This window comes from Lampetra fluviatilis, chromosome 29 (assembly GCF_964198595.1).
Source record: "Lampetra fluviatilis chromosome 29, kcLamFluv1.1, whole genome shotgun sequence".
Lineage (NCBI taxonomy): Eukaryota > Metazoa > Chordata > Hyperoartia > Petromyzontiformes > Petromyzontidae > Lampetra > Lampetra fluviatilis.
In genome coordinates, this window is record NC_136303.1 from 3,171,292 (window position 1) to 3,197,769 (window position 26,478).

The 26,478-nt window shown below is 55.9% G+C and overlaps 1 protein-coding gene across 10 annotated transcripts in view; it reads left to right on the forward strand.

The window, feature by feature from the left end:
- The window catches only part of PHLDB1 (pleckstrin homology like domain family B member 1), a 90,357-nt gene that overhangs the window by 30,702 nt on the left and 33,177 nt on the right, over positions 1-26,478 (forward strand). For all 10 annotated transcript variants that reach the window (XM_078870005.1, XM_078870003.1, XM_078870007.1 and 7 more), the window contains 3 exons: positions 3,636-3,734; positions 5,150-7,128; positions 19,609-19,792. In XM_078870005.1, coding sequence (XP_078726131.1) covers positions 3,636-3,734; positions 5,150-7,128; positions 19,609-19,792 — 2,262 coding nt within the window. The remainder of the gene's footprint in view (positions 1-3,635; positions 3,735-5,149; positions 7,129-19,608; positions 19,793-26,478) is intronic.

A 26,478-nucleotide genomic window follows, 5' to 3' on the forward strand; every position in this document is an offset into this window, starting at 1 on the left:
AAGCTCCTGCCCAGTGAAGCGTCCAACGTCGAGCCCCAACGTTGGCCCGACGTAACGTGTTTACTGGGCCGGGGGGCGGGGGGGGGGGCTCTTGGGCTGTCTGCAACGCTTGGAAGCTACGCCGCCAATTGCTGCTCGCCGCCACTCAGACAAACGGAGACAAAGACCCCCCCCCCCCGCCCCCCGCGTAGCCTGTGACAGACTGTCTGTCAAGTGCTGTTAGCGAGCGCCTATGAAGGCCGTCACGGCACACGAGGGGGTGGGTGGCCAGCACCACGCGCGGCCGCCTTTGTCTCCCCAGTGGCGATGTTTACACACCGCACCGGGTACTCATTTGAGGCTGAGTCGACCTAGGGGAGGCCCAGGACCGGTCCAGATAATTATCGCCAATGGGTGTTGGTGGCCGTGAGCGGGAATCGAACTCGGGTCGACGGATTCGTAGCGCAGCGCGCTGACCGCTACACTGCCGCTCCCCACTCAGACACGCGCATAGACACACACATTATAAATGTTGGTTTTTTACCCTTTTATCTGGCAACAAAACTGACACCTTTTTTTACAAGGAGTCATGTTTGCATTGACCACAATACCTGCGGTCGGAATGCAAACAAAAAACACAACTCTGATAATGTATGCACTGTCCTTGAAATTGATTGGTCCACATCCGAGAAAGCTTTCCTTAGAGCCTAGTCTCACATGGTGTTGGACCAGATGACGCCAAAAGGCGCACTGCTACTGGCAAAGGAGGTTCCAATTATGATCATTGTTTTGATTTGTTTGTGCTTCTTGTTTTGGTGCCATTTCTTCATTTGTCAATCCATGTTTTATTTTACTTGGCGTAGTAGGGTTTTCATTTGCCTGGTGCGCGTGGGTGTGTTGGGCTTCTGTCGCTCCGTGCATAGCCAATCGCATATATGGGATATGGTCCTCATATATATAATCAACATACAGCGTTGTGGGATGCTGTTGGTATATATAAAATGAAAAGATTATTATAATCTACCACTCATAGCGCGCCGAAATGCGATCAAAATGGACTGCGGCCAAATCACCAATCGCCCACAAGGCCATATGCCAGCAGCTCCACGCCTTCTTTCTTCCACATATGGCCGACGGCTGATCAGTGATTTTAACCGCTGCCCGATGTTACTGGAGTGTTACAGCGCCGCCACCGCCGTGCGGCATTCGCTCGCCCTCTTAGGGAGAGAGGCGCGAGCGGGAGGCACAGAAAGTGCTCGCCACGAATGAACCACGATACCTCGCCGGTGTCGTCAACGAGCGTAGACCATCGCGCGACACTCCGGTCATCCTCGCAGCAGCAGCATCAGCGGTGGCGGCGGCGGCTGTTGGCTAGACAATCGAACCAAAAAGACGATCGCCGTGCCGTGCGCTTTCGGATGCACGTCTGCGGCCCACTGGAACGCTCTTCCTCCCGACATTGGGAAGCCACTTGGGAGCTACGTTCTTTTAAAGCATCGTCCAGATGGACAAACTCGTTTCTCTAGAACGGCCTTTTTATTGTGTTTGGTTCGTTGTCCTTACCCACCCGCGCCTCCGATTTAGCCCGGTTGGCTACGTACGGTGCGAAAGAAGTTCAACGTGCACACGTGCCGCTGGCGAGCGGGGTAGGCAGCGCCGACCGTGCGTTCGCATGGTCGGCCACTTCCCCGCTTGCGTGTGGGAGGGAGGGAAAACAGAGGGCCCAGGGGATACCCCGTGCATGCGAAGGGGTGGGCGGCTCTCAATAGGGGCCGCACAGATGGATTCACCACGAAATGCCGCCTCCATCTCCCTCGTGGGTTTGGCCGCACCGCGGTTCTCTGCTGCGATACGACAACCCTTTGCCTCGCCGAGCACCGGATTACCAGATTACAACCTGCAGGGGGTGGCGTGGATGCTTACAATACCCCATGCGCTCTTGACTGCCCGGTGCTGATATTTGCACAATAAGCCAAGCGCTTATTTTAGGCTGCGTCAACCTAGAGAAAACCAAGAACACCCTGAAATGTCACCTGTTTTTTTAAGGCCACAGTTTCATTGGTGAATGTGTTTGCGCCTTTTGTTATTGGTATCCTTAAAAGGCTGTTGGAGCAATTGCCGTTAGCGAGTAGCACCCATGAAGGCCGGCATGACGCACGAGGGGGTGGGTGGCCAGCACCGCGCCCGACCGCCTTTGTCTCCCCCAGTGGCGATGTTTACACACCGCACCAGGCACTCATTTGAGACTGAGTGGACCTCGGGGAGGTCCAGGACCGGTTCAGACAATCGTCACCGGTGTTGGTGGCCGTGAGCGGGAATCGAACTCGGGCCACCGGGTCCGTAGCTCGGCGCGCTCTAACCGCTGCACCACCGCTCCCCATCACACACACACACCATGCACCAGCCCTTGGATCCCCACTAAACCAGGCCATTGTGTTCCCTCCTTCACTGATTGTATGGCTCTCACTCACCCCCACCCCTCCCCTCCCCTCCCCACTGGACCCGGCACCTCCCAAGCCCAGCCCCCCAGCCCCCCAGCCCCCCAGCTCCCCAGCTCCCCAGCCCCCCAGCCAAGTGGAAATGACTCAGAAGCTTCACACGGATGGGGGCTCCCTTTGTTAAAGGTCGTCGTCATGGCAACGGGCAAAATAATTCCTACGGCGGCGGCAGAGGAGGAGGCTGTTATTAGAAAGGGATTTCGCCTCCCTTACCCCAGGTGGTGTGCGGAGGAATACGACGATGATGATTGTGATTATTTTATTTGTGCGTCGGATTAGGCCGTGAGCTGGGCTATTGTTTGTTTTTGGTGACCCGTGTATCATAGATCCATTGCGGGAGTGTGTCTCTGTGTGTGTGTGGTGTAATTATCTGAACCGGTCCTGGGCCTCCCCTAGGTCGACTCAGCCTCAAATGAGTACCCGGTTGCGGTGTGTAAAAATCGCCACTGGGGGGAGACAAAGGCGGCCGGGCGTGGTGTGTTGGCCACCCACCCCCTCGTGTGCCGTGCCGGCCTTCATAGGTGCTCGCTAACGGCACTTGCCCCAACGGTCTGTTAAGGCTACACGGGGGATCTTTGTCTTTGTGCATGCCAAGGGAAGCCAAAAAATCCGTGCGGACGTACAAAGGAACGAGCGAACACGCTGGTTTACATTAATAATAGCAGCAAGCCGCTCTTACGCTACGAGTTGTCTTTCACGACGTCTCAAGGCATCGACCGGGCACGCAAAAAGAACAAAGGGTAATAAAGTCGGTGCCAAAGTGAAAGCAGGAGAGAAACGAAGCTGATTATAGAAGAAAGATCTTTCCCCAGAGCCTGATCTCCAGTGGTAGGGGTGGTACCACAATGTGGGTGGGGGGGGGGGGGTCCCACAACCTCGTGGGGGTTAGTGGTAGGGCTGGACTCTTCTCAGCTGGTGTGGTTGGTGTTAGTGGTAGGGCTGGACTCTTCTCAGCTGGTGTGGTTGGTGTTAGTGGTGGGGCTGGGATCTTCTCTGAGTTGGTGTGGTCGGGGTTACAGGTCGAGCTAGCGACAGGCTCACGCTGCCAATGACCGAACTTTGCTCTCTTTCCCCAACCGCCAGGTGTGGCCTCTTCCCCCACCGTTCTCCGTGTGTGCTCACGTCTCCCCGCTCTGTGCGCCCACTGTGTGCCCGCAGGGTGTATGCTGTGCCTGGGGGAGTCGAACTTCTTCAGGTTCAACCACCCGGCGCAAGCGAACCGTCTGCGAAGTGGACTGCAGCCCGCTGTCGCACAGGGTGAGCGGAGACCGGCCTACCGGTATCTAAATCATCACGAATACACGTCTAGCGGTACTGCACGTGATGCAATAGCATCTTATTACATATCCATGGTTTTTTTTAACAGGTAAGGCCCACTGAGCTATGTAGCCATTTTTTCAGAAGCGACCTGGCCACAAATGATAGCTCAACGAAGTGGCTCGTCATCACGTGGACATTTGGAGCGGCCAAATACTCCGAACGCGTGGACGTCGATTCTAAATGTGGAGGGAAAAACCGGAGGACCCGGAGTAACATCCACGCAACCATGGGGCAGAGACACGCAAACTTCAAATATACAGCAGGCGTCGAACCCACGACCTCCTGTATACCAGGCGAGGTAGTCAACCTCGCCTGGTATACAGGCTGACATGAAATAGAAGCGGGAACTTTGGAAGTGAGCGTGTCTTTGCCCATGTATGGTGTCATGGCGGTGAAGGTGGCGTGTTTCAGGCGTTTTGGATCGCTAATTGGACACTTTAATACACGAACGGACATCAAATAAAGCGAAAAGCAAGTACTTAGACTTGTTTTTATACCTGTGTAAGAGCAAGAAAGTATTTCAATCCATAATAGAGTTTTTTTTTGGGGTTATTGGTCGGTAGAGCCTATTTGTCCAAAGTATTTAAACTTATAATATATATGTATAAGAGCACGAGTTTTTTAATTTGCATGTCATCAGTGCGAACGAATCATTTGTGGATCGTGGTCAAGCGGCACGCCCCCCTGTTCTCCCTTCCCTGGGATTGGCTAAGGCGCCGTTTTCTTTGACGCCGTTATATGGGCAAAGACACACGCCCGCTTCCAAGTGTCCGCTTTTATTTCGTGTCACGGCTTTTATCGTGTTACAGCGCGTCACCTCCCCCCCCCTCCTCCCCAACAGCCGTGGGGTAATTGTGAGCAGCCTTACTGGACTTGCAATCCAGAAGTTGCCGGTCCGATTCTATCTCCCGGTGCGGCAGTTGAAACAACGGTGCAACCAACCGCCCCGCTCGCCGCCACTGTCCGCGTACAGTGTAAAATGGGTACAGCACAGTCGATCGGCAGGGCGTAAACTACGGGTTAGGGCCCACCTCTTCCGACACCTCTGGTCAACATGGAAGAGTAGAACAGTTATCATCTAGAATTCTCCCTGTTGGAGGTCCTTCCACGGACAGAGGCGTGCGTGCGTGTGTTCAATTTCCTTCGCGTCGTACGTAGCCGACCGTGCTAATCGGAGGTGCGGGATTAGAAGAGCATTAAAATGATTAGAATTGCACCGTGCTCGTATGAGAATCGCACCGCGCGCTCACGTGTAAGCATGTTGGAGAACACGAGCGGCCACGTGCCTTTTAAAACCACCACGGTGTCGTAAACGCCACGGATGTCTGTTTGTGTTCCTTGTGCCGCGGCAGATTTAAGCAACATGATGAATGGCAACCACAAGTCTAAGCCCAAGAGCCAGACTACCTCGCCCGGCGTCCTAGCGGGTACCAAAGCCAGCTCCTCGCCCGGCCGCTCCTTCATGTGCCCTCCCACTGTCCCTCCATCACCCGGCGTCGACTCGAGCCCCTCCCCCGCCGTCCACCGGGGGCCAACGACCGCGTCCAACGCGCAGTACCAGACGAACCTCAAGCTGTACATGGGCTCGCTGGGCAAGCACTCGCCGGCCGCCAACTCTCCCGTGACCAAGTCGGCGCCGGCCGACGCGACTCCCGGCGTCGCGGGCAACTCGCGCTTCTCCTCCTCGTCCTCCTCCTCCTTCGCGACGGTCGCCACGACGACGGCCGCGACGCCGTCTCCCACGAGCCCCGGCAACATGTCGGTGGGCTCCTCCAGCTTCCGCGGGGACCCCGACAACTCCGCCTCGCCGCTCTCGACCGCCTCCCCGCTCTCGTCGCCGTCGGCGACCGGCAGCTCCAACGGCCGCTCGGACGCCGTCCCCGTGCCGGCCCCGCGGTCGTCGAGCTACTCCCACGGCGTCGCCGCGCCGCCTGCAGCGGCGGCGTACGGCGCGAGTGGAACGCCCTCGGCCCTCGCAGGGTACGGGGACGACGACGAGGAGGAGGAGGAGGCGTCGCGGTCGAGGGGCGCCGGAGGCCGAGCGGGCGGCAGGGGCTCGTCCGATGGTTACTGGAGCAAGAGCGGCCGCGACTCGGACTCGTACGGCTTGACTGCCGCCGGAGGAGGAGGAGGCGGAGGATCCCAGTACCTCCCCCCATCCTCCTACGACGGCGGGAGGTACGAGCGCGGCCGCAAAGAGCCGTGGGATGTCCTCTCTCCGGGCGACCGTGACGGCCGTCGGGACGCGTGGGAGGGCTGCCCCTCGTCGGACGGCGGTGGCCGGCGTGCCTGGGACCACCGCCTGCTCGCCGGCGCGGGCGGCGACTTCGACCTGGCGTCGCTCCGCGGCGGCCCGCTGGGCTCCTCCAGCGTCGACGTGAGCCGCTTCAGCCCCGTCGGGCCGTGCCGCCAATCTTCGAGCGTCCCCTCCAGCCCTCGCCTGCCGTCCAAATTCCAGCACCAGCAGCAGCAGCAGCAGCCTCCGACGCCGGGCCAGAGGTCCAGGGCCCTGCAGGAGTACTCCCAGAACCAGTGGCGCGAGCAGTACCTGCAGGACGCGAGCGTGCTGGCGCGCTACGGCATCGCCATGAGCGACTTCGGCGACGGGCACGCGCTCGCGAGCTACGGCGGCCGCCGCTCGCCCGCGGGGCCGGGCCGGGCGGCCGACAACTGCCGCGGCGCGAGGGAGCCCCCGCCGGCAAGCCCCTCGTCCGCCCGCCGTGCCCTCGCCTACCACTCGCCGCTCAAGCCCACGCAGTCGACGCCCGCGCTCAACTGGCTGCCCTCCTCCGCCGCCTACCCGCCGGACGTCACGGCGCCGCCGTCGGGACACCACTACCACAAGCGGACGGGCCGCGCCGGCGGCGGCGGCCTCGACAGCCCGCTGCTCTCCCGCCGGGCCCAGCAGGCGGGCGCGTTCGAGCGGAGCCCCTCCCCCGGCTCACCCTCCGACGCCCGCCGCGGCCGCCCCTACGACCCCGAGCCTCCGCCGTCGCCGTCCGTCCTGGGCGCCCTCCCTCCCAGGCCGAGGCCTCAGCCCCGGGCAGGCGCCGGCAGGAGCCCGAGCCCGGCGCAGGCGTACGCGCCGGCGGCGCCGCAGCCGCGGCAGAGGACGAGCTCGCTGGGTGGGCAGGGAGTGTCGCGGGCGCTCGCCAGGGCCGCCGCCGCCTCCTCCCCGGGCGTCGCGCCGGCGCTGTCGCCGCTGATGGGGGGGGGGTTCCGCCCGCGCAAAAACAGCATCTCGGAGATCGGCGCGGACGAGGGAGAGCTGATGGACTACCACCGGCGCCAGCGCGAGGAGCGGCTGCGCGAGCAGGAGATGGAGCGGCTGGTGAGTGAGTGCGTGCGTGCGTGGGCGGGCGGGTGGGTGCGTCGGTGAGTGGGTGAGTGGGTAGCTCGGTCAGTGGGTGTGTGGGTGAGTGGGTGGGTGGGTGGGTAGCTGGGTTAGTGGGTGCGTGGGTGAGTGGGTGAGTGGGTAGCTCGGTCAGTGGGTGTGTAGGTGAGTGGGTGGGTGAGTGGGTAGCTGGGTTAGTGGGTGCGTGGGTGAATGGACGCGTGGGTGAGTGCGTGCGTGCGCGGGAGGGCGGGTGCGTCGGTGAGTAGGTAAGTGGGTAGCTCGGTCAGTGGGTGTGTAGGTGAGTGGGTGGGTAGCTGGATTAGTGGGTGCGTGGGTGAGTGGGTGAGTAGCTGGGTCAGTGGGTGCGTGGTTGAGTGGGTCGGTGGGAAACTGGGTGGGTGAGTGGGTGGGTGAGTGCGTGGGCTAGATTAAGCAGGACGATGAAGCAAGTAGAAATCTGCGCAAAAACAGCTGCGTCAAAAGTGATAAATCGAAAACATTGAGTGTAATGAATTCCCCGAAGCACAAGTCGGCTCAGGCAGATTATTTACAGTCTGATCAGAGCACGATTACAGCTAAGTAACAGAAACATTAAACAGTTACAGCGTGGCGATTGTACTAATATGTAAACGGACAAGGGTACAGTGTATGTGGAATGCAATTGCAAAAAATATATTTTATTATTTTTATTTTACCAGGTAAGGCCCACTGGGCTATATAGCTCTTTGTCAGAAGCAACCTGGCCACAAATGATAGCTTAACGAAGTTATTACGGGCAAATACTCGAAACGCTTGTTATTTATAAATGTGGAGGGAAAAACCGGAGAACCCGGAGAAAAATCCATGCGACCACGGGGAGAACGTGCAAATTCCAAATATACAGCAGGCGTCAACGTCGGGATCGAACCCACAACCTCCTGTATAGCAGGCGACGGAGTTATCATCCCGCCACCGTGGTGCCCCGGTCAGCCACAGGCAGAGTAGAGGGGGAGGGTCGCCCTGATCCGGCCTTGGCCAGGGCCAGGGAGCCAACAGCGTGGATGGCCAGGAGGGGTGGGCAATTCCAGACACACGGAGGCAGCGGATGACCTCCCTCCCGTTGGTCAGGCGAGTAGCGTGAGCGGTCAAGCAAGCGCGCTATCACCCGTGCCGTGGACCCCTCTATGCGGGATTACGTTGCTCGACAATGGACGTTCGGTGTGAAAACCAAAAAAAACACATCCTGCCGAGCTTCCGAAATAGCCGCTTGGGGGCACTTGGGGACACGGACGATGGGGTCGCTCGGAAGTCGTCGCCGGTGCGCGGTGCTCCGGTGCGCGGCTCGCGTTACGGGCGCACGCGCACGGTGGCGGCGGGGGGGGGGCAGCGACTCGTCACACGCGTGACCCTGTCCCGTGTGGCCCTAACAACTATGAGCTATTTTTACTTGAACCAGGTAAGGCCCACTGAGCTGTACAGATCTTTTTTCAGAAGCGACGTGGCCACTAATGATAGCTCAACGAAGCGTGGGTGCGTGTATGTTGAACTTCAATTCGCACCGTACGTTGCCGACGTGCCAATCGGAGGTGCGGGTGAAGGACGGCAAACTTAAACACAAAAGTCAGTTTTAAAGAAATGCGTTTTCAATCTAGATTTGAAAGTGCATAGCTCCGGACAGACGATGCGGCGACACACACACACACACACACGTCAGTACGTGTGTACTTAGGTGTGTGTGTGCGTACGTGCGTACAGACGCGCACAGGCCGAGGGTGTGTGAGACAGCTGCTGCCCGGCCAGTATCAGCTTCGCGGGATAAATAATGCATCGGAATTGGCAGCGGACGAGCGGATGTGCGCACGTGTCCGCTCTCGCTTTCCTTGAGCTGGGATTTCTCTCCCCTCGCTCGCTCGCTCTCCCTCTCTCTCTCTCACCGGTGCTGTAATGTGCGATCTGTTTATTTGTGAAGGTAATGTTGCTGCGGAGAGACCGACCGGTCTGTCTGTCAGTCCGTGATCATTATTGTTGACTCGACATTCCATCACAGATCTGTTATCTACAACATCCCATCAGATCGAGGTTCTGACAGTCTGCTCTCCTGAGACCCCATCATCATCAGTGACCGGTCTGCCTGGCCGTTCTCTAAATTTCAGCTGTGTAGCCCATCTAGAACACCGTAACATTGTACATCGGTGAGTCAGGCCGGCCAGCCACGATGCTCTACAAAAACAAACACCGAGACCACGGCGTCCACGGAGCAACACAAACCCCTCGGCTTCCGATTCCGGGAGAGAGAGAGAGAGCCCAGAGCTGCGCGCAGTATTCCGGCTCGGATGTCCGCAACCCGGGGGGTGGGTGGCTCGCGTAGTCTGCCCCCGTCCCTGGCGTGCCGCTGCTGCCCGACCCCCCCCACCCACCACCCCCCCTCCCTCCTTCTTCGATTCGCGAGCACCGATCCGCCGCGCGATGCTCTACGGCTCCACGGCTCGCCGCGTCAACGAGCCGCCTCGGCGTCGAGTGGCGACGACTCCTGTACACCGAGCGAGCGAGCGTCGGTCAGCGCTCGTTTCTGTTGGCTGCTGGCGGAAATTCCACGTTCCTATGGAGGGAGCTGAGGCTAAGCGCCCCCCGGTACAGGAGTTAACTCGGCTGTGGAATATTCCTCGCATGTCCTCTGTCAATCCGCTGCTGGATGAGAGAGTTCCGATGCCGTGTGGGTCATGGGAGGTTTGTTGACCACGTAAGAATGGGTTTTACCCTTTCTGGCAATACAACCGTTGTGTTAAGATGTTAAAACGCCAAACAGAAACCGTTTTCCAAGGAATCATGTCTGCATTAACCACACGTACTTGTGGTGAACATGCAAACAAAAACAAACCCATGCTCTGATAGTATATGATGATGCATTGTCTTTGAAACTGATTGGTCCACACCAGAGACGGCTTTCTTCAGAGCCTAGACTCACACAGTGTTAGAACCAGAGGACGCGAAAAAGCGAATCGCATTTTGTCTGTCCGGCTGGCTAGGGAGGTTCCGTGATGAAGTTGACCATACTTCACCACGCTGCTCACTGTGGGATGCTGTGGAGGCAGGGAAGCGTAGATGTGGGAAGGAATAGAAGTGCAGTACAACGGTGGATTTGTGCGATCTCTGCTGCCGGCTGTCGTGGCACACGATGAGATGGCGCCACCACCGGGGGGGGGCGGGGGGGGGGGTCCTTGCACCGCGCAGCGAATGGTCGCTCCTCTAGTGGCTGCAGGCCTCACGCAAACCAATTATGTCCACAACATAGAAATCAATAAAAATTATTTACAGCCCTGTTTCACGCCAACGGATGAACGCCTCCCATCGCCACGTCGATCACGGGAGTTGTTTTGACCAAGCGGGTTGGTGAAGTTGGTTGGAGCGTCGGGGATGTGTAGGCCCAGTTCAAATATCACTCGCCACCGACGTCGGCCGTGGTCGGGGATCGAACTCGGGCAGCCCGCCGTGGTCATGGCATGGCACGCTGACCACTGCGCCACCGCTCCGTACGAATCGACAAACACCGGTGCTCGCTCGCTCGCGCAATCCGATCCATGATCCGTGAGCTCAGCGAATCGATATCAATTGGCAAAAGCCGGGCATCGTAAGGCCTCTTGCTGGGTAAGGCGGAGTTATCAGCGTGTGGATTAAACACCCCGGCCAGTGTAAATTACTTCACATGCACCCTCCTCCCTCCCTCCCCCGGGCAGGAGCGGGTAAACGCAGAGACTGAGCAGCCTGTTGAAGTATGGTCAAATTACCGGCACCGCAATCGAGCATGAAGTCTATTTTGTTTAATGGGGAGAGAACTCAAAGAGAGCGGGGACAGTCTCATGCGCAAGAGTGACCTGGGAGGCCTCCGTCCAGCAGTGGAGAAACAAAGTACTACAGGGATTCCACAGTTAAATTGACTATTTTTATTTTAACGAGGTAAGGCCCACTGAGCTATGTAGCTCTTTTTCAGAAGCGCCCTGGCTATCACAAATTATAGCTCAACGAAGTGGCTTATCGCGTGGAAATGTATAGCAGCCAAATACTCTAAATGTGGAGAGTAAAACCGGAGGGCCCGGAGAAAAATCCTAGCGACCACGGGGAGAGAGAGACACGCAAACTCCAAATATACAGCAGGCGTCGTCAGGGTCGGGATCGAACCCACGACCTCCTGTGTACCAGGCGAGGTAGTCAACATCTCCTAGCCACCGTGGTGATGACAATGATGAGAGAGAGAGAGAGAAACATGCAAACTCCAAACACACAGCAGGCATCGTCAGGGTCGGGGATCGAACCCACGACCTCCTGTACACCAGGCGAGGTAGTCAACACCTCCTAGCCACCGTGGTGATGACAATGATGAGAGAGAGAAATACGTAAACTCCAAATACACAGCAGGCATCGTCAGGGTCGGGCTCGAACCCACGACCTCCTGTACACCAGGCGAGGTAGTCAACATCTCCTCGCCACCGCGGCTCCCTTTTTAATGAATGAATGCGACGCGACACATCCCGCCCCCCGCTTCTAATTGGCGTCCGCGTTGATCTTTGCGACTTTCCTGGAAAACTCCCCAGGGCGCGCGCGGACACCCGGCCCTGTCGGTTTAACTTTTCACCTTCTTCTCTTTAATTATTTCCCCTTGTTTATTTTCCCCCCCCTCTCGGACGGACCCTCCTGGCCCGCCTCCCGGCGCTCAAGTTTCCCCCTCCGTGGCCCTGGGCTCACAGAGCTAGAGAGCAGCTGTCTTACCCCCCCCTCCCCCACGTCTTACCAAGCCCCCCCTCACCCCACCAAGACCCCTGCTCCCCCACACCCACCCCCACCCCCTCCACCCACCTCGCTGCACACAGCCCCTGTGAATAAAAGACACTCTGCAACTCGGGAATCGTGCAGCAAACATCTCGGAGGGTCGTCTGCCCCCCTCCGAGCTGTCACCCGTCCCCCTTCGCTCGACGACTTCCCCTCGAGCAACGGACCTTCTTCTTCGACCTCGACGACCACGACGCGGAGTCGCGGCAGTGGCCGTCGTTTCCGCCGTCGTCATTTTTTTTCCTTTCCCCAAACGGCCCCGGTCCCCCCCCCCCGCCCCACATGGGCGCGTTCGCCTGGAACGTCACCGTGTCGGCCGCGCGGAAGCTCAACCCGTGCAGCTTTTACCGGCGCTTGCGGCGGTCGCTCGCCATGGTCGTGGTGCTGCCCCACGCGACGCGTCTCTCCGTGGTGAGTCTGGCCGGACGTCGTTCGTTCGTTCGTTCGTCGTTCGTGCTTTAGCCGCTGCTGGATGCACGCGTGTATGTTGAACTTCTTTCACGACGTACGTAGCCAACCGTGTTGATCAGAGGTGGCGGGGTAATGGAAACAAACTAAACACAAAAAGCAGTTCTGAAGAAATTATTTAAAAGTTGCATAGCTCCAATGGCTTTCTAATATCGGAAGGAAGAGCGTTCCAGACGGCCGCAGAAGCTGCATCTGAAAGTGCCGCGCGATGCGGTGACCACCGTCATTGATCGATGCTGAGCTAAAAGCCGCTGCGGCGAGGACGACCGGAGGTCGCGTGACGATGGTTTACGCTGCTTGACGAGATCATCGAGGTAGTGTGGTTCACCAGCGGCAAGCACTTTGTGTGTCACGAGCGCGACCGCGTGACGTATTCGTTCGACAACCGGATGCGTCTTTCGCGAGCACTGGACGGACACGGTCGGAGCGCGCGGTGCCCGTCGCCGCTGGGCGCGAGATATAACTCGGAACGCAGCTGGCCTGGGCAAGGGCCGAGAAGAATAGGGGGAGAGCTCCATGGTTCCAGCGAGTCGCAGACACAGAGAGAGAGAGGGGAGAGAGAAAGTCGACAGCGACGGTAATCGAACGGAGATATCACGAGTACGGCGGGTGGAGTTTTCCGGTTCGCGTCAACGCTGTGCGGCCACTTCATGTGAAAGGCGATTCGAATTACACTGGTCAACAAAAAAAAAAAATTTCTGGCCTGGACTTTTGCAGCTGTTTTAGACTAATTTCAGGGTGCTGATTCCAAATCTGATCTCAGATTTGCTCTATCACGTCATTTTTATGCTATCGGCATACCCCATTTTCATTGATTTTACCCGAAATTAACTCTGTCACTTATGATTGCAAGTTGTTGCGAGTCAGTGACTGCTTTAGTGTTAAAATATGGTGCTGTATTTTTAGGATAGTGTGTTTATAATATAATTTTATGTAGACATCCACATTTATTTAATATTTTTCTTCCGCAGTTTTTATTGAAAATGCAATATTTGATATCTCAAAAACCTGATGTAATAGACAAAATCTGAAGCCAGATTTGGAATCAGCACCCCAAAATTACCTTAAAACCGTTGGAATACCTTATGCCAGAAAAAGTGTGTTGAGCAGTGCTATTCGCGCCGTGCCAAACAAAGCGAGGCCGTGGGGGAGTCGACCGAATGTCTTCCGATAACTCGACCAAGCTGCCGGGGTGAGACGCGGAATTGTAACGGGCGATTGGAACGATTTGGGAAGTTTGGCGTCGTGAGTGAGGAATCCGAAGGGCGTCTTTGAGAGCTCACAGCCCGGCGGGGACACGAGCCGAATGAATTCGGTTTCAACGCTTTCGCGAGCAGTGGTTTTCATAATAAAGGATTTATTTGGGTAAAGTCACGTAGAAGGGAAATAATAAAATAATAAAAATAAAACATAATAAAATTATTCTTCACCTGAGGACGGCTGCTTGCTTTGTGGCCGAAACGTCGTGAGAATTATTTTATTATGTTTTATTTTCATTATCTTATTATTTCCCTTCTACGTGACTTTACCGAAAGAACCAAGAAGATGAATCCCTGCAGTCGCGAAAGCTTTATTTGGATTAGATCGCGTAAGTACAAGCGAGAAGCTCCTCATCAAGCGGGTGAAACTGGTGGCTTATCGCCTGCGAAACGTCGGACTCGAATTGTAAATGTCGTGGGTTTACCCTGCAACACACCGGGTGTGCTGAAGCAGTAGCTAATTGCCACGGCTTGTTTTGCGTGACAAACCTTACTCATTAGCTGTGTCGCATGGTGGTGGTTCTAGCGGGTTTAACGACACATTTGTATTTACGCGACTCCCCCCACCAAAAAAAAACCCTTTGGTACGGCGAATTAATTTTATCTGCTCAGAAGAGAAAATAATCCGCGATGCCATTATGTTACGCGCCATATTCCCACCTGCCCTTTGTCTGCGAGCCTCATCCTCTGGGGAGCGCGGTGGTGTTGCGCTTAGCGCGCCTACGAACCCGGCGACCCCAATTTTATTCCCTCTCATGGCCCACGCCAGTGACGATTATCTGAACCAGTCCCGGGACTCGCTCTAAATGTCGTGGTGCTGTGTACAAAAGAGACAAAGGTAATACGTAATACATGCAAAGACAAAGACCCCCTGCATAGCCTTCACAGACTTGTTGGGGCAAGTGCTGTTGGCGAGCACCTTTGAAGGCCGAAACGGCACACGAGGGGGTGGGTAGCCAGCAACACGCCCGGCCGCCTTTGTCTCCCCAGTGGCGATGCTTACACACCGCACCAGGTACTCATTTGAACACTTTGTTATTCAACACAATCAATTCAATTTGCTCCAGCTGACCGAAACATCAGAGCCCCTTTTTTTGCCGTGAGAAAGTTAATGCCACTGTTTATTATCTTTCCTTTGTATTTTCTGCATGTAAGTAAATGTTGCATTTTGCCATGCAGCGATTATGCTCATGATTAATGCACATCAATGCCCTAATGTTTTATTTAAATCCCTCTTGCGAAAGTGCTACGGTATATTTTATCTTCACGGGAGTTTCTTATTTTTTTTAACCCATTTGCAAATTAGCGGTGTGATTGATGATGCATATTTCACATCGTACGGCGAGACGCGATGATATTTAGACGGCCCAGCAACGGGTTCTATTAGCACAGCGCTGTATCACGACCAGAGGTCGCAAACGGATTTTGATTCCTTACCCGTACCCGTACCCGGCCGCACCAGGGTCGCAAATGGGTACCCGTACCCGTACCTGGCCGGGTACGGGTACCCGTTCCCTACCCGTACCCGTACCCTACCCGAAATGAGTGACAAACGGTTACTCACCAGTGACTCACGGCCTACCCGTACCCGTACCCGGCCGCACCAGGGTCGCAAACGGGTACCCGTACCCGGCCGGGTACGGCTAGCCGGGTATCGGGTAGGGTACGGGTATCGGATACCCGGTTGCGACCTCTGATCACGACGCATTGTTCTACATTGCCGTCCGAAATTCACACTCTCGCGTTCGGTCTCTTTCGCTACTATCTCAGCCGCTCCGTGGACCGTGAGCTTCGTGGAAGGTCAAACGCGGAAGATCCCTGGGGGGTTTCATCACTCACGGAGCTGTTCACGGTCCACCCCTAAACCGAAATTGTAGTCGTTTCTCTTGCATCTACATCAGCCGCCGTGCGACAAGAGGGAGAATCTCAGCCCCCTAAGGAGGAGGCCCCATTGAGCTGAGCGGCTCTGTCGCCGGGACGATAATAGGCGACGTTTCAAGCGATGGGCCTTGCACTGAAGAAGGGCCATTGCCCGGAACGTCGCCTTTTTTTTTTCAAGACCACGGTGTTATTGACGAATGTAACCGGTTTAATTTTTTCTATCAGTAACTAATCGTGATCATTATTAACGTATTATTTTCCAAAATCTTTGTTTCTTTTTACCAGCTGCGACGATTGCATTGTTCTGACGGAGAGCGTCCTCTCCGTGATTGGATGTAATCGATCACATGCAGACTATGTCACAGAAACCCTGTTTGGTTGGGTCGAATTTGTGGAGATGATGATGATGATGACGATGCCGCTACCTTCGAGTGACCCTTTGAGTCACGATGTTGTGAACTTGACTTTGCCCACAAACACTGCGACAGAGAATTGTTCATCGCATGGAAAAGTGAAATATGTATTTATTCTGATTCCAATTTTAGCATCTCGCCACCGTGTGCGCCAGTGGTAGCTAGGAGATGTTGACTACCTCGCTTGGTATGCAGGAGGTCGTGGGTTCGATCTCGACCCTGATGCCTGCTGTGTATTTGGAGTTTGATTGTCTCTCTCCCCGTGGTCGAGTAGATTTTTATCCAGGTCCACTGACTTTTTCTTCCACATTTAGAAACATGAATGGCTACGTACGGTGAGAAAGAAGTTCAACATACACAGGACAGTTGGACAGTTGAGCTATCATTTGTGGCCAAGTCACTTCTAAAAAAGAGCTACATAGCTTAGTGGGCATTACCTGGTAAAATAATTGTTTTTACATTTATTTTAGTTTACGGGTCTCTATGTGTCTCTACGTGTCTCTATTGGTCTCTATGGGTCTCTCCATTCGTGCGGAGTATTTGGCTGCTATCAATGTCCACGTGATGAGCCGCTTCGTCGAGCTATCATTTGTGGCCAGGTTGCTTCTCAAACACAAAAATTAACCCGTAAAAACAAAGTTTCTCACTATAAATCCTTTATATGCGTGGCGGCTAGAGTCCTCTCGTCCTCTGGCTTGAGATGGCTGCCACCTATGGGTCAGATGATTGCCTGCCACCATTAAGCAATTGGTAATTAAATATAAAAAAAAAAATCCTAAAAAGTGTAAAATTATGGAAAAAATTTTTCACGAAAATAAATTGTCACACACAACGAGTCTGTATGCAAAATGTCAGCTCGATTGGATCACGGGAAGTGGGTTAAAAAACGACCGAAAGATGTGCACGGTCGTAAGCGGGCAAGCAAGCAAGCAAGTGAACTTAATATAAAGGATTTAAAAAAGAGCTACACAGCTCATGGGGCCTTAACTGCGAAAATAAAAGACAATTTTAGTTTAGTTGGCTGCCTCGTCAGACTCAGGGCTCCCTGCGAAAGACTCAAACCCCCTTCCCCCTGAAAACATCGTCGTGTCCCTGACCCCTCTACCCTGCCCTGCCCAGGCGTCGGCTGGGCCACTTCTTGCAACTGAAGTCAAAACACCCGACGCTGTAAACCACACACACACACGCCGCCGCGCTGTAAAAAAAGACTTCTGAGAGATGACATCCCCTTGGAGGGAGGCTCTCTCTCTCACACACACAGCAGAGAGAGAGAGGAGAGAGATAGGATTCGGACGCAAGTGAGATTTCCGCTTTGCACGGAAGTGGCAAACAAGGACCCTTTGGAGTTTTGGTATCGTAATCCCCCCCGGCTGCGTGCCCCCCACCCCCTCTCTCACCCCTCAACAGCTCCCCGCCTCCCTCCCCCCACGCTGGGGGTCAGCTTGCCCACGCTGGGGGTCACATGGCTCACAGAGCCATCGGCGCAGGCGGGGTGACGGGTGGCACTCGAGTACAAGCGGAGACGCCGAACTCCCGCCGCGGTGTTGAATTCTCGGTCAGGCGGTTTGGCGGGGGTGACGCTGATTCTGCTGCTGCTGCTGCTACGTTGGCAGCAGTGCACAAGCGCAGTGGACAACAACAACAACAACAACAACAAACAACTCAGCCATGTTCCGTGTCAATAACGACTGCTGTGGCCTTAAGAGGGGAAACAAATGTGTGTTTATATCAAGGGCAGCGTTCATGAAGAAGATGGGTCATTGCCCGGAACGTCACATGTCATGAATGTTTTGGCTCCCTTTAAGGCCACGGGTGTTATTGACGAATGTGTTGTGTTGTTTGTAGCCTTCTCTAGACTGGTGGGGTGAGTGCTGTTAGCGAGCACCTATTAAGGCACACGGGGGGGTGGGTGGCCAGTACCGCGCCTGGCCACCTTTGTCTCCCAAGTGGCGATGTTTACCCACCGCACCGGGTACTCATTTGAGGCTGAGTCGACCTAGGGGAGGGGCCAGGACCAGTTCAAATAACCATCGCCACTGTTATCGGTCGCGGGCGGGAATCGAACTCGGGCCACCGGGATGCGCGGAGGCAAGCGCGCTCACCGCCCCACTCGCCAAAACCTCACACGAAAGATAACGGAGGGTCCCCCGGTGTAGCCTCAACACGCTGTTGGGGCGAGCAGCAGCAGCACCTATGAAGGCCCGGCACCGTGGCCGCGGGGGGGTTGGTGGCCACAGCGCCACGGCCGCACGCCCACCGCTCGCTCAGGAATAGTTGGTGCCTCCTGCCCTGTCGCGCATTCCACATTCCTTTGGTTCGGGTTACGGGCGGCGGAGCGGGAGGGGAGGCAGTCAACGCAGCTCGTGCCACTGGCGGTGTGGGGTAGAGGGAGGAGGAGGAGGAGGTCTAGTCGCATTTCGGCAGCGACCGCTCCGTCGACCTCTTGAGCCCGTAGCGCTGCACCCGCCGCCCCCGTCGCCTCCTTAAGCAGCGGACCGGCAAATCCAAAGGCGAAATCGTGTTGGTGGAACCTGCGTTCAGGCGCGGCGGTGGAGGTGGTTTTTCTTTCGTTTTTTTGTTTACTTCTTCTGTGAAACGATGATGATGGTGGTGGCGGTGGCGGTGGCGACGACGACGGTGCTTTGTGTAGCTTTGTCACTGCGGTGGAGTTGCCGTTGATGGCGATCGTGGGAAATGCGGCCGGGGACTTTGAGTCGCGACGCAGTAGCAGCTGCGCTCATGTGTGTGCACGCTCGTTGTGTGTGTGTGAGTGTATGCGCGTTGTTGTGTGTGTGTGTGAGTGTATGCGCGTTGTTGTGTGTGTGTGTGAGTGTATGCGCGTTGTTGTGTGTGTGTTTGTCAGTGTGCATGTGTGTGTGCCGTGTCGGCCTTCATAGGTGTTCGCTTACAGCACTTGCCCCCGCAGTCTGTGCAGGCTATACGGGGGATCTTTATCTTTGTGTCTTTGTCTTTTTGCATGTTGGTGTGTCCATGTCCGTTTGTCCATGTGTGTCTGTATACGTGTGTGTGTGTCTGTGTATGTCTGTGTGCTTGTGTTTACGTGAGTCTCAGTGTTCCGCTCACGGCCAACACCAGTGGCGATTATCTGAACCGGTCCTGGGCCTCCCCTAGGTCGACTCGGCCTCAAATGAGTACCTGGTGCGGTGTGTGTAAACATCGCCAGTGGAGAGACGAAGGGGGGTCGGGCGCGATGCTGGCCACCCACCCCCTCTTGCGCCGTGCCGGCCTTCATAGGGTGTGCCAGGGGTGAGGTGTAGATTACCTCGCCTGCTATACAGGAGGTCGTGGGCTCGATGCCGACCCTGACGCCGGTATATTTGTGTCTCTCTCCCCGTGGACGTGTGGATATTCATCAGTCTTCCGGTTTTTCCCTCCACGTTTAGAATCAACGTCGCACGTTCAGAGCATTTGGCTCCTGTCCACACGACGATGATGAGACACTTTCGTCGAGCTATCATTTGCGAACGTCAGCCCGCTTCTGAAAAAAGAGCTACGTAGCTTCAGTGGGTGCTTACCCGGTCGAAATACAAATCGCAGTTTTTATTTAGGCGCTACTCGCGAACAGCACTTGCCCCAACAGTCTGTTACAGCTACGCGTTGAGGGATCTCTGTCGTCTTTGTTGTTGCAGGAACGGGAGAGGCTGGAGACCATCCTGAACCTGTACTCGGGCGTGGGCCTGGGCCCTGAGCGCGGAGCCCCCCTCTCGACGGACAGCTCCGCCGGGGGGGGGCCGCAGGCCCACCACGGGGACGGTGCGGGGGCCGCACGCCTCCACGGAGAGATGTCTCGGCTGCGGCTCGGAGACGACGCTCGTGAGATACGCCACCACCACCGCTGTCACCACCGCCACCACCGCCACCGTCACCACTGTCACCACCACCGCCACCACCGTCACCGCCACTGCTGCCACCGCCACCACCACTGTCACCACCACCACCATCACCACCGCCACCACCGCCACCACCACCACCACCGCTGCCACCACCACCACCACCACCGCCGCCACCACCGTCACCGCCACTGCCGCCACCACCGTCACCACCGTCACCACCACCGCCGCCACCACCGTCACCACCGTCACCACCGTCACCACCACCACCACCGTCACTACCACCGTCACCACCACCGTCACCACCACCACCGCCGCCACCGCCGCCACCACCACCGCCACCACCGTCACCACCACCGCCGCCACCACCGTCACCACCACCGCCGCCACCGCCGTCACCACCGCTGCCACCGCCGCCAGCACCACTGTTACCACCGTCATTACCACCGCCATCACCACCACCGTCACAACCACCATGACCGCCACCACCACGACAACCGCCCCCCCCCCCGCTCCTGAGTCTGCCTCATCATTCGTTCGTTCATTCTCTCACTCATTCAGTCATTCAGTCATTCGGCTTTGATCATTGGCTTGCTCGGCCCGTCACTTGCCTTGTCCACTCATCGCCGTCCGTGGGCAGACAGCCCGTAGCTGACCACTGCACATTTCGTGTCATTTGTTTCCACTTTCCTCTCCTTCTTGTGCCAATGTGCTCAAGTACGTCCACTCAGCAACTCGTTAATTCAGTCATTGTCCATGGGACACTCTTTGTCAGTATCAATAGAATGAAAACATAAGAATAGGCTTCAACCGCGATAATACAGGAGGTGTTAAGACGTTCAAACACCACATCGGTACAGTAATGTTCGCAGTTTGGCGTTCTCTGGTCAAATAATGGCGAGGCAATGGCTGCCTCTGGTGTAGGCCAAACAGTATCAGAGATAATGCATCGATTACCAGGGCATGCTGGTTTGCATGTTTTTGCCACGAGTATATGTGGCGAATGCAGACTCAATTTCTTGCAAAAGGTGTCTATTTTTGTTTCTTTTTTTTGCCAGAAAGGGTAAAGTCCATTCTTATTTTTGCAAAATGTATGAATTCAATCACTCGTTTAATTATTCACTCACTCCATCAATCGTGTGCCATCTCATCTTCCCCTTAAACCGCTCACTCACTCAATGAATCATTCATTTTTTGACTCGATCAACCAATCACTTGTTAATAAGTGAAATGCATCAATTAATACATTCCCTTAGTCATTTACTTGCTCAGACGAAGACTCGCTCGTTCGCTCGCTCACTCAGCAGCCACCCAATCACTCACCGACTCGCTCACTCATCTATCCACTCGTTCACTCACTCACCAGCTACCCACCCACTCACCAAACTCACTCACTCACCGACTCACTCACTCACCCATCCACTCGGTCACTCACTCACCAGCCACCCACTCACTCACTCACCAACTCACTGACTCGCTCACTCACCAGCCACTCACTCACCCACCCACTCATCCACCCACCCACTCACCCACTCACTCACCCATCCACTCAGTCGCTCACTCACCAGCCACCCACTCACTCACCCACTCACTCACCCCACTCACTCACCCACTCACTCATCCCCTCACTCACCCACTCGCTCACTGACTCACTCACTCACCCACTCACTCACTCACCCACCCGCTCACTGACTCTCTCTCTCTCACTCACGCCCTCCATCCATCCCAACGACCCACGCACGCCCATTCTCTCATCCCCTCGCTTGCCGATACGTTCACATGCGCCCGCGTGTTCAGCCACATTCCGTGCGTACGCAACCACCCCCGTGCACGTACACGCACGGTGGTGGTGGTGGTGGGGGGGTAACAGCTGAGCACATATTGCTTCCAAACACACGCTTGCTCGCGCGCAACACCGCAGACCGTGACGCTTGGTCGGGGATCGCCCGGAGGGACGGTGGAACACGTCTCGGCATAGCCCGCGAATCAGCGGCTCGCGAGGTCCGCAATAGCCGTGTCGGGAGACATTTGTGAAGCGCACGCACCTCGCCGACTTAGCGAAGGGAGCGTCGGCCACTCCGGTGTCACGCTCGCAGCGGCAGCAGCGGCGGCGGCGGCTTTTGGCGAACCATCGAACAAAGACGGTGGTCACCGTATCGCTCGCTTCCGGCACTTGACCGTGTGTAGGTGGGGCGCGAGGAATGCTCGGTGTCCACCCTGAAGGGGTCTTCAGTTTGTGGGAGCTTCCATCAGGGGCGCGGCGGTGGCTAGGAGATGTTAACTACCTCGCCTGGTATACAGGAGGTCGCGAGTTCGATCCCAGCCCTGACGCCTGCTGCTGTATATTTGGAGTTTGCATGTCTCTCTCTCTTTCTCTCATCATCATCACGGTGGCTAGGGGATGTTAACTACCTCGCCTGGCATACAGGAGGTCGTGAGTTCGATCCCAGCCCTGACGCCTGCTGCTGTATATTCGGAGTTTGCGTCTCTCGCTCTGCGCGTGGTCGAGAGGATTGTTCTCCGGGGCCTCCGGTTTTTCCTCCACATTTAGAATCGACAAACCTTCAGAGCGTTTGGCAGCAATACATTTCCACGTGACAAGCCACTCCGTTGGGCTATCATTTGTGGCCAGATCGCTTCGGAAAAAGAGCGACATAGCTCAGTGGACTTTACCTGGTAAAATAAAAAAACTAGTTTAGGTTTAGTTTAGCATTCTAACGGGAGATTTGGTGTGCGAAGATACACACACACACACACTTGATCGTATTGCAATTGTGTTGTAATAATTTCAGACTCGCCATGCTCACTGGTTGTTGACAGCATCACTACAAACACACAAACAAAATCTTTCTCTCCCGTGTGGAAAAATCGATAAATGCAGCAGCAGCAGCCGGCACCAGGAAAGCAACACACCCTGATGACTCTGTCTCGCGTCTAACCACCAGATGACTCTGTCTCGCGTCTAACCACCAGATGACTCTGTCTCGCGTCTAACCACCAGATGACTCTGTCTCGCGTCTAACCACCAGATGTCCGTGGTTGTTTAAACGCCAAAAAAAACGCCCTTCAGATCTCCGCAGGAGACCTTTGATCTGAGTGATGTTGGGCCGCCAGCCTGTCCGCTGCTGTGCCTGGTCTGACGCGCTACTCGCAGGTGCGTGCGTGCGTGCGTTTGATCTCGTGGGGAGCGGTGGTGTAGCGGTTAGCGCTACGCTGCGCCATGAACCCGGGGAGCCGAGTTCGATTCCCGCTCGCGGCCAACAACACCGGTGACGATTATTCGAACCGGTCCTGGGCCTCCCCTGGGTCGACTCAGCCTCAAATGAGTACCTGGTGCGGTGTGTGTGTGTGTGTGAGTGTATGCGCGTTGTTGTGTGTTTGTCAGTGTGTCGGCCTTCATAGGTGTTCGCAGACAGCACTTGCCCCCGCAGTCTGTTCAGGCTATACGGGGGATCTTTGTCTTTGTGTCTTTGTCTGTTTGCATGTTGGTGTGTCCATGTCCGTTTGTCCATGTGTGTCTGTATGTGTATGTCTGTGTGCTTGTGTTTACGTAAGTCTCAGTGTCCCGCGCTGCGCTACGATCCCGGCGACCCGAGTTCGATTCCCGCTCACGGCCAACACCAGTGGCGATTATCTGAACCGGTCCTGGGCCTCCCCTGGGTCGACTCAGCCTCAAATGAGTACCCTGTGCGGTGTGTAAGCATCGCCATTGGGGAGACAAAGGCGGCCGAGCGTGGTGCTGGCCACCCGCCCCCCTCGTGTGTCGTGCCGGTGCTTTGTAGGTGCTACTCGCTAACAGCACTTGCCCCTACAGACTGTTAAGGCTGAGCAGAAAGATCCACAGGGCTCCAGGCTCCGTTCCCCATCCGGGAGTCTCCGGATCGTATTCTTGTCTTCGCATCGAGGTCTGCGATGTAAAAGCCAATCGGTTGATGATCGTCATTGTCACTCCTAGCGGCGTCGTCGTCGTCGATTTTGCCATCATTATCGTAACAATTATCAATATCATCATTATCATTATTGGGATAAATTACTCTTGTTGTCTTCATTGTTATCATCATTGTAATCATAATTATGCCGTCATCATTATGGTCATAATTATCATGATTGCCATAATTGAAATTATCATTATTGATCTCATCATTGACACGATTATCATAGTTAGTATTGTTGTTATTCGTACTGTTATCATCATTGTCCTCATAATCACGATCATGTCTTTATCATCGGTATCATCATCAATTTGATCATTAACATCACGACTCCCATTTTAATCATCATCATTACCATTGTCATCATCAGCTGTGCTCTCTCCACTGCTGGAGGGAATCCTTTCCATGCCACCGCCATTCATCAAAAAGACACCTTCAATACCACACTCCTGCACGAGAGGGTGGGAGCGTGGGGGGGGTGCGGGTGCTGGAACGGTTTCACAAACCTGCCCCATCGTTTCAAGCGCCGTGGTGGGAGATCCCAGAGCCGGCGACCTCTGCACGGGAAGTTTTACCGCGCCGCGCGTTGACGGTGCTGCGACAGCCGGTAACGGGCTGCATGTACCCACAAAGACAGCGCGCTAACCGCTGCACTCCCGCTCCCCGCAAAGAAGACCCCCCCCCATATAGCCTTCAATAGACTGTTGGGGCAAGTGCTGTTAGCGAGCACCTATTAAGGCCGCAACGGTACACGAGGGGGTGGGTGGCCAGCACCACGGCCAGCCGCCTTTGTCGCCCCAGTGGCGATGTTTACACACCGCACCGGGTACTCATTTGAGGCCGAGTCGACCTAGGGGAGGCCCATGACCGGTTCAGATAATCGTCACCGGTGTTGGCCGTGAGCGGGAATTGATCCCGGGTCACTGGGGTTCGTAACGCAGCGCGCTACCCGCTACACTACCGCTCCCCTCCCGACACATGCGCGCACACACACACACGTGCACGCACGTACGCACACACACACACGTGCACGCACGCACGCACACACAAGCGTGCGCACACGCCGGAGCAAAGCAACGTTCAGCGTAATATTCCCCGCAGGGCTCCGTGGGACTCGTTAAATCAGTTCGTACTATTTTCCGCATTTCGGGTAAACGCTAATTGGAAGCGCTCAGAGCGAACGGTCACGGGGGAGCAGAGAATTCACTTCCCGTTTTATAAAACCCAAAAATAAATAAATCGCACCCACACATCGCACGCACTCTCTCGCTCGCTCTTGCGCCCGCAGCCTTGATTAACGTTCACACGCAAATAGCACAGCCACCGGTTAAGCGCCCGTACGTGGCGCTGTAAGTCGGAAAGCGGTCGTCGCACGCATAATATAAGTGGGCGCCACGGTGGCTAGGAGATGTTAACTACCTCGGCCGGTATGCAGGAGGTCGTGGGTTCGATCCCGACCCTGACACCTGCTGCTGTATATTTGGAGTTTCACGGTGTTTCTCTCTCCCCGTAGTTGCGTGGATTTTTCTCCAGGTCCTCCGGTTTCCCCTCCCCCCCCCTCCTCCACATTTCGAATCAACGCCGCGTGTTTGGTTTAGTGGAACGGTGAGGGATGGCGGGCACCTCAGGATGGGTCGTCGTCATTTCGCTGTCCACCCGTGGTCGGGTTCAGAGAGCGCAGCGCGCTACTCTCTGTGCCACCACTCCCGTCGCTCGCACGCTCACTCGCTCGCTCGTACGCCCAGCTCGCACGCTCGCACACGACACGTGCAACACGCACACGTTACGCGTGTAGCCGGCGCGCGAGGCTCACGTCACGAAAGGCCTCGTCGATGCTCCGGTGCCCAATTGCGCGGCCGGATTTTTCGCGTGAAAATTAAGAAGAGCTTTATTGCCCTTTCTCGCAGTCAAAAACAGGAGGTGTCAAGATGTTGAAACGCCAACTACAGAGATACCTCTTTTGCATTAACCGCTCGTGCCAACAAACGCGCTCCGACAATGATGCGCGGCGTCGTCTTTCGCAACTGATTGGCCTCCACCAGAGAGAGACTTGCGGCTTCTCCACGGGGTCTCACCGCCGGTGTCACGCCAGAGAACGACGCTGAAGGGCGAACGGTGCGGAGGCAGCGCGCGTTACCGGAGCATTCACAGCTCGGGTTGGGGTTGTAACGCGCGCACGTGCAGCATCTTGGTGGCAGGGGGGGGGTGTGGGTAACTGGGCTCTCTCTCGAAGGCCCCCCCCCAACCCCGCGCCCGCGCGCTCCGGAGCCAATCAATCGCGCTAACGAACCTCTTCCTCGCTCCGCTCCGCAGAGGCGCGAGCCCGAGAGCGTTCTTTATTTTATTTTTATTATTTTTTTATAGAACATTTCTACCCCGGTTGAGACTCTCGAGGCTTTGAGGAGGGGGGGGGGGGCACGGAGCACACGGAGCACTCCCCCCCCTTCCCCCCCCCCAAAAACAATCCACACCATGCCCACTGCTGCCGTGCCAGAGAAACCAGCTACGGGAAAAAAAAACTTTTTTTCATTACATTTTTTTTTTCATTTGCCGTGCGGTTTCTCCTAGCGGCTTGGGGGGGGGGGGGGTGGTCGCCGCTCGGTTTTCGTCTCAATCTTGCCGGCAGCTGTTGCCGTATTCAGTTGTTTTTGTGCGCGTCTCTCTTGACGGCGCTCTCTCAGGGGTTCGCGTGGCGCGCGGTGGGAACGCGGGAATGGATGACGACGCGAGTCCCAGT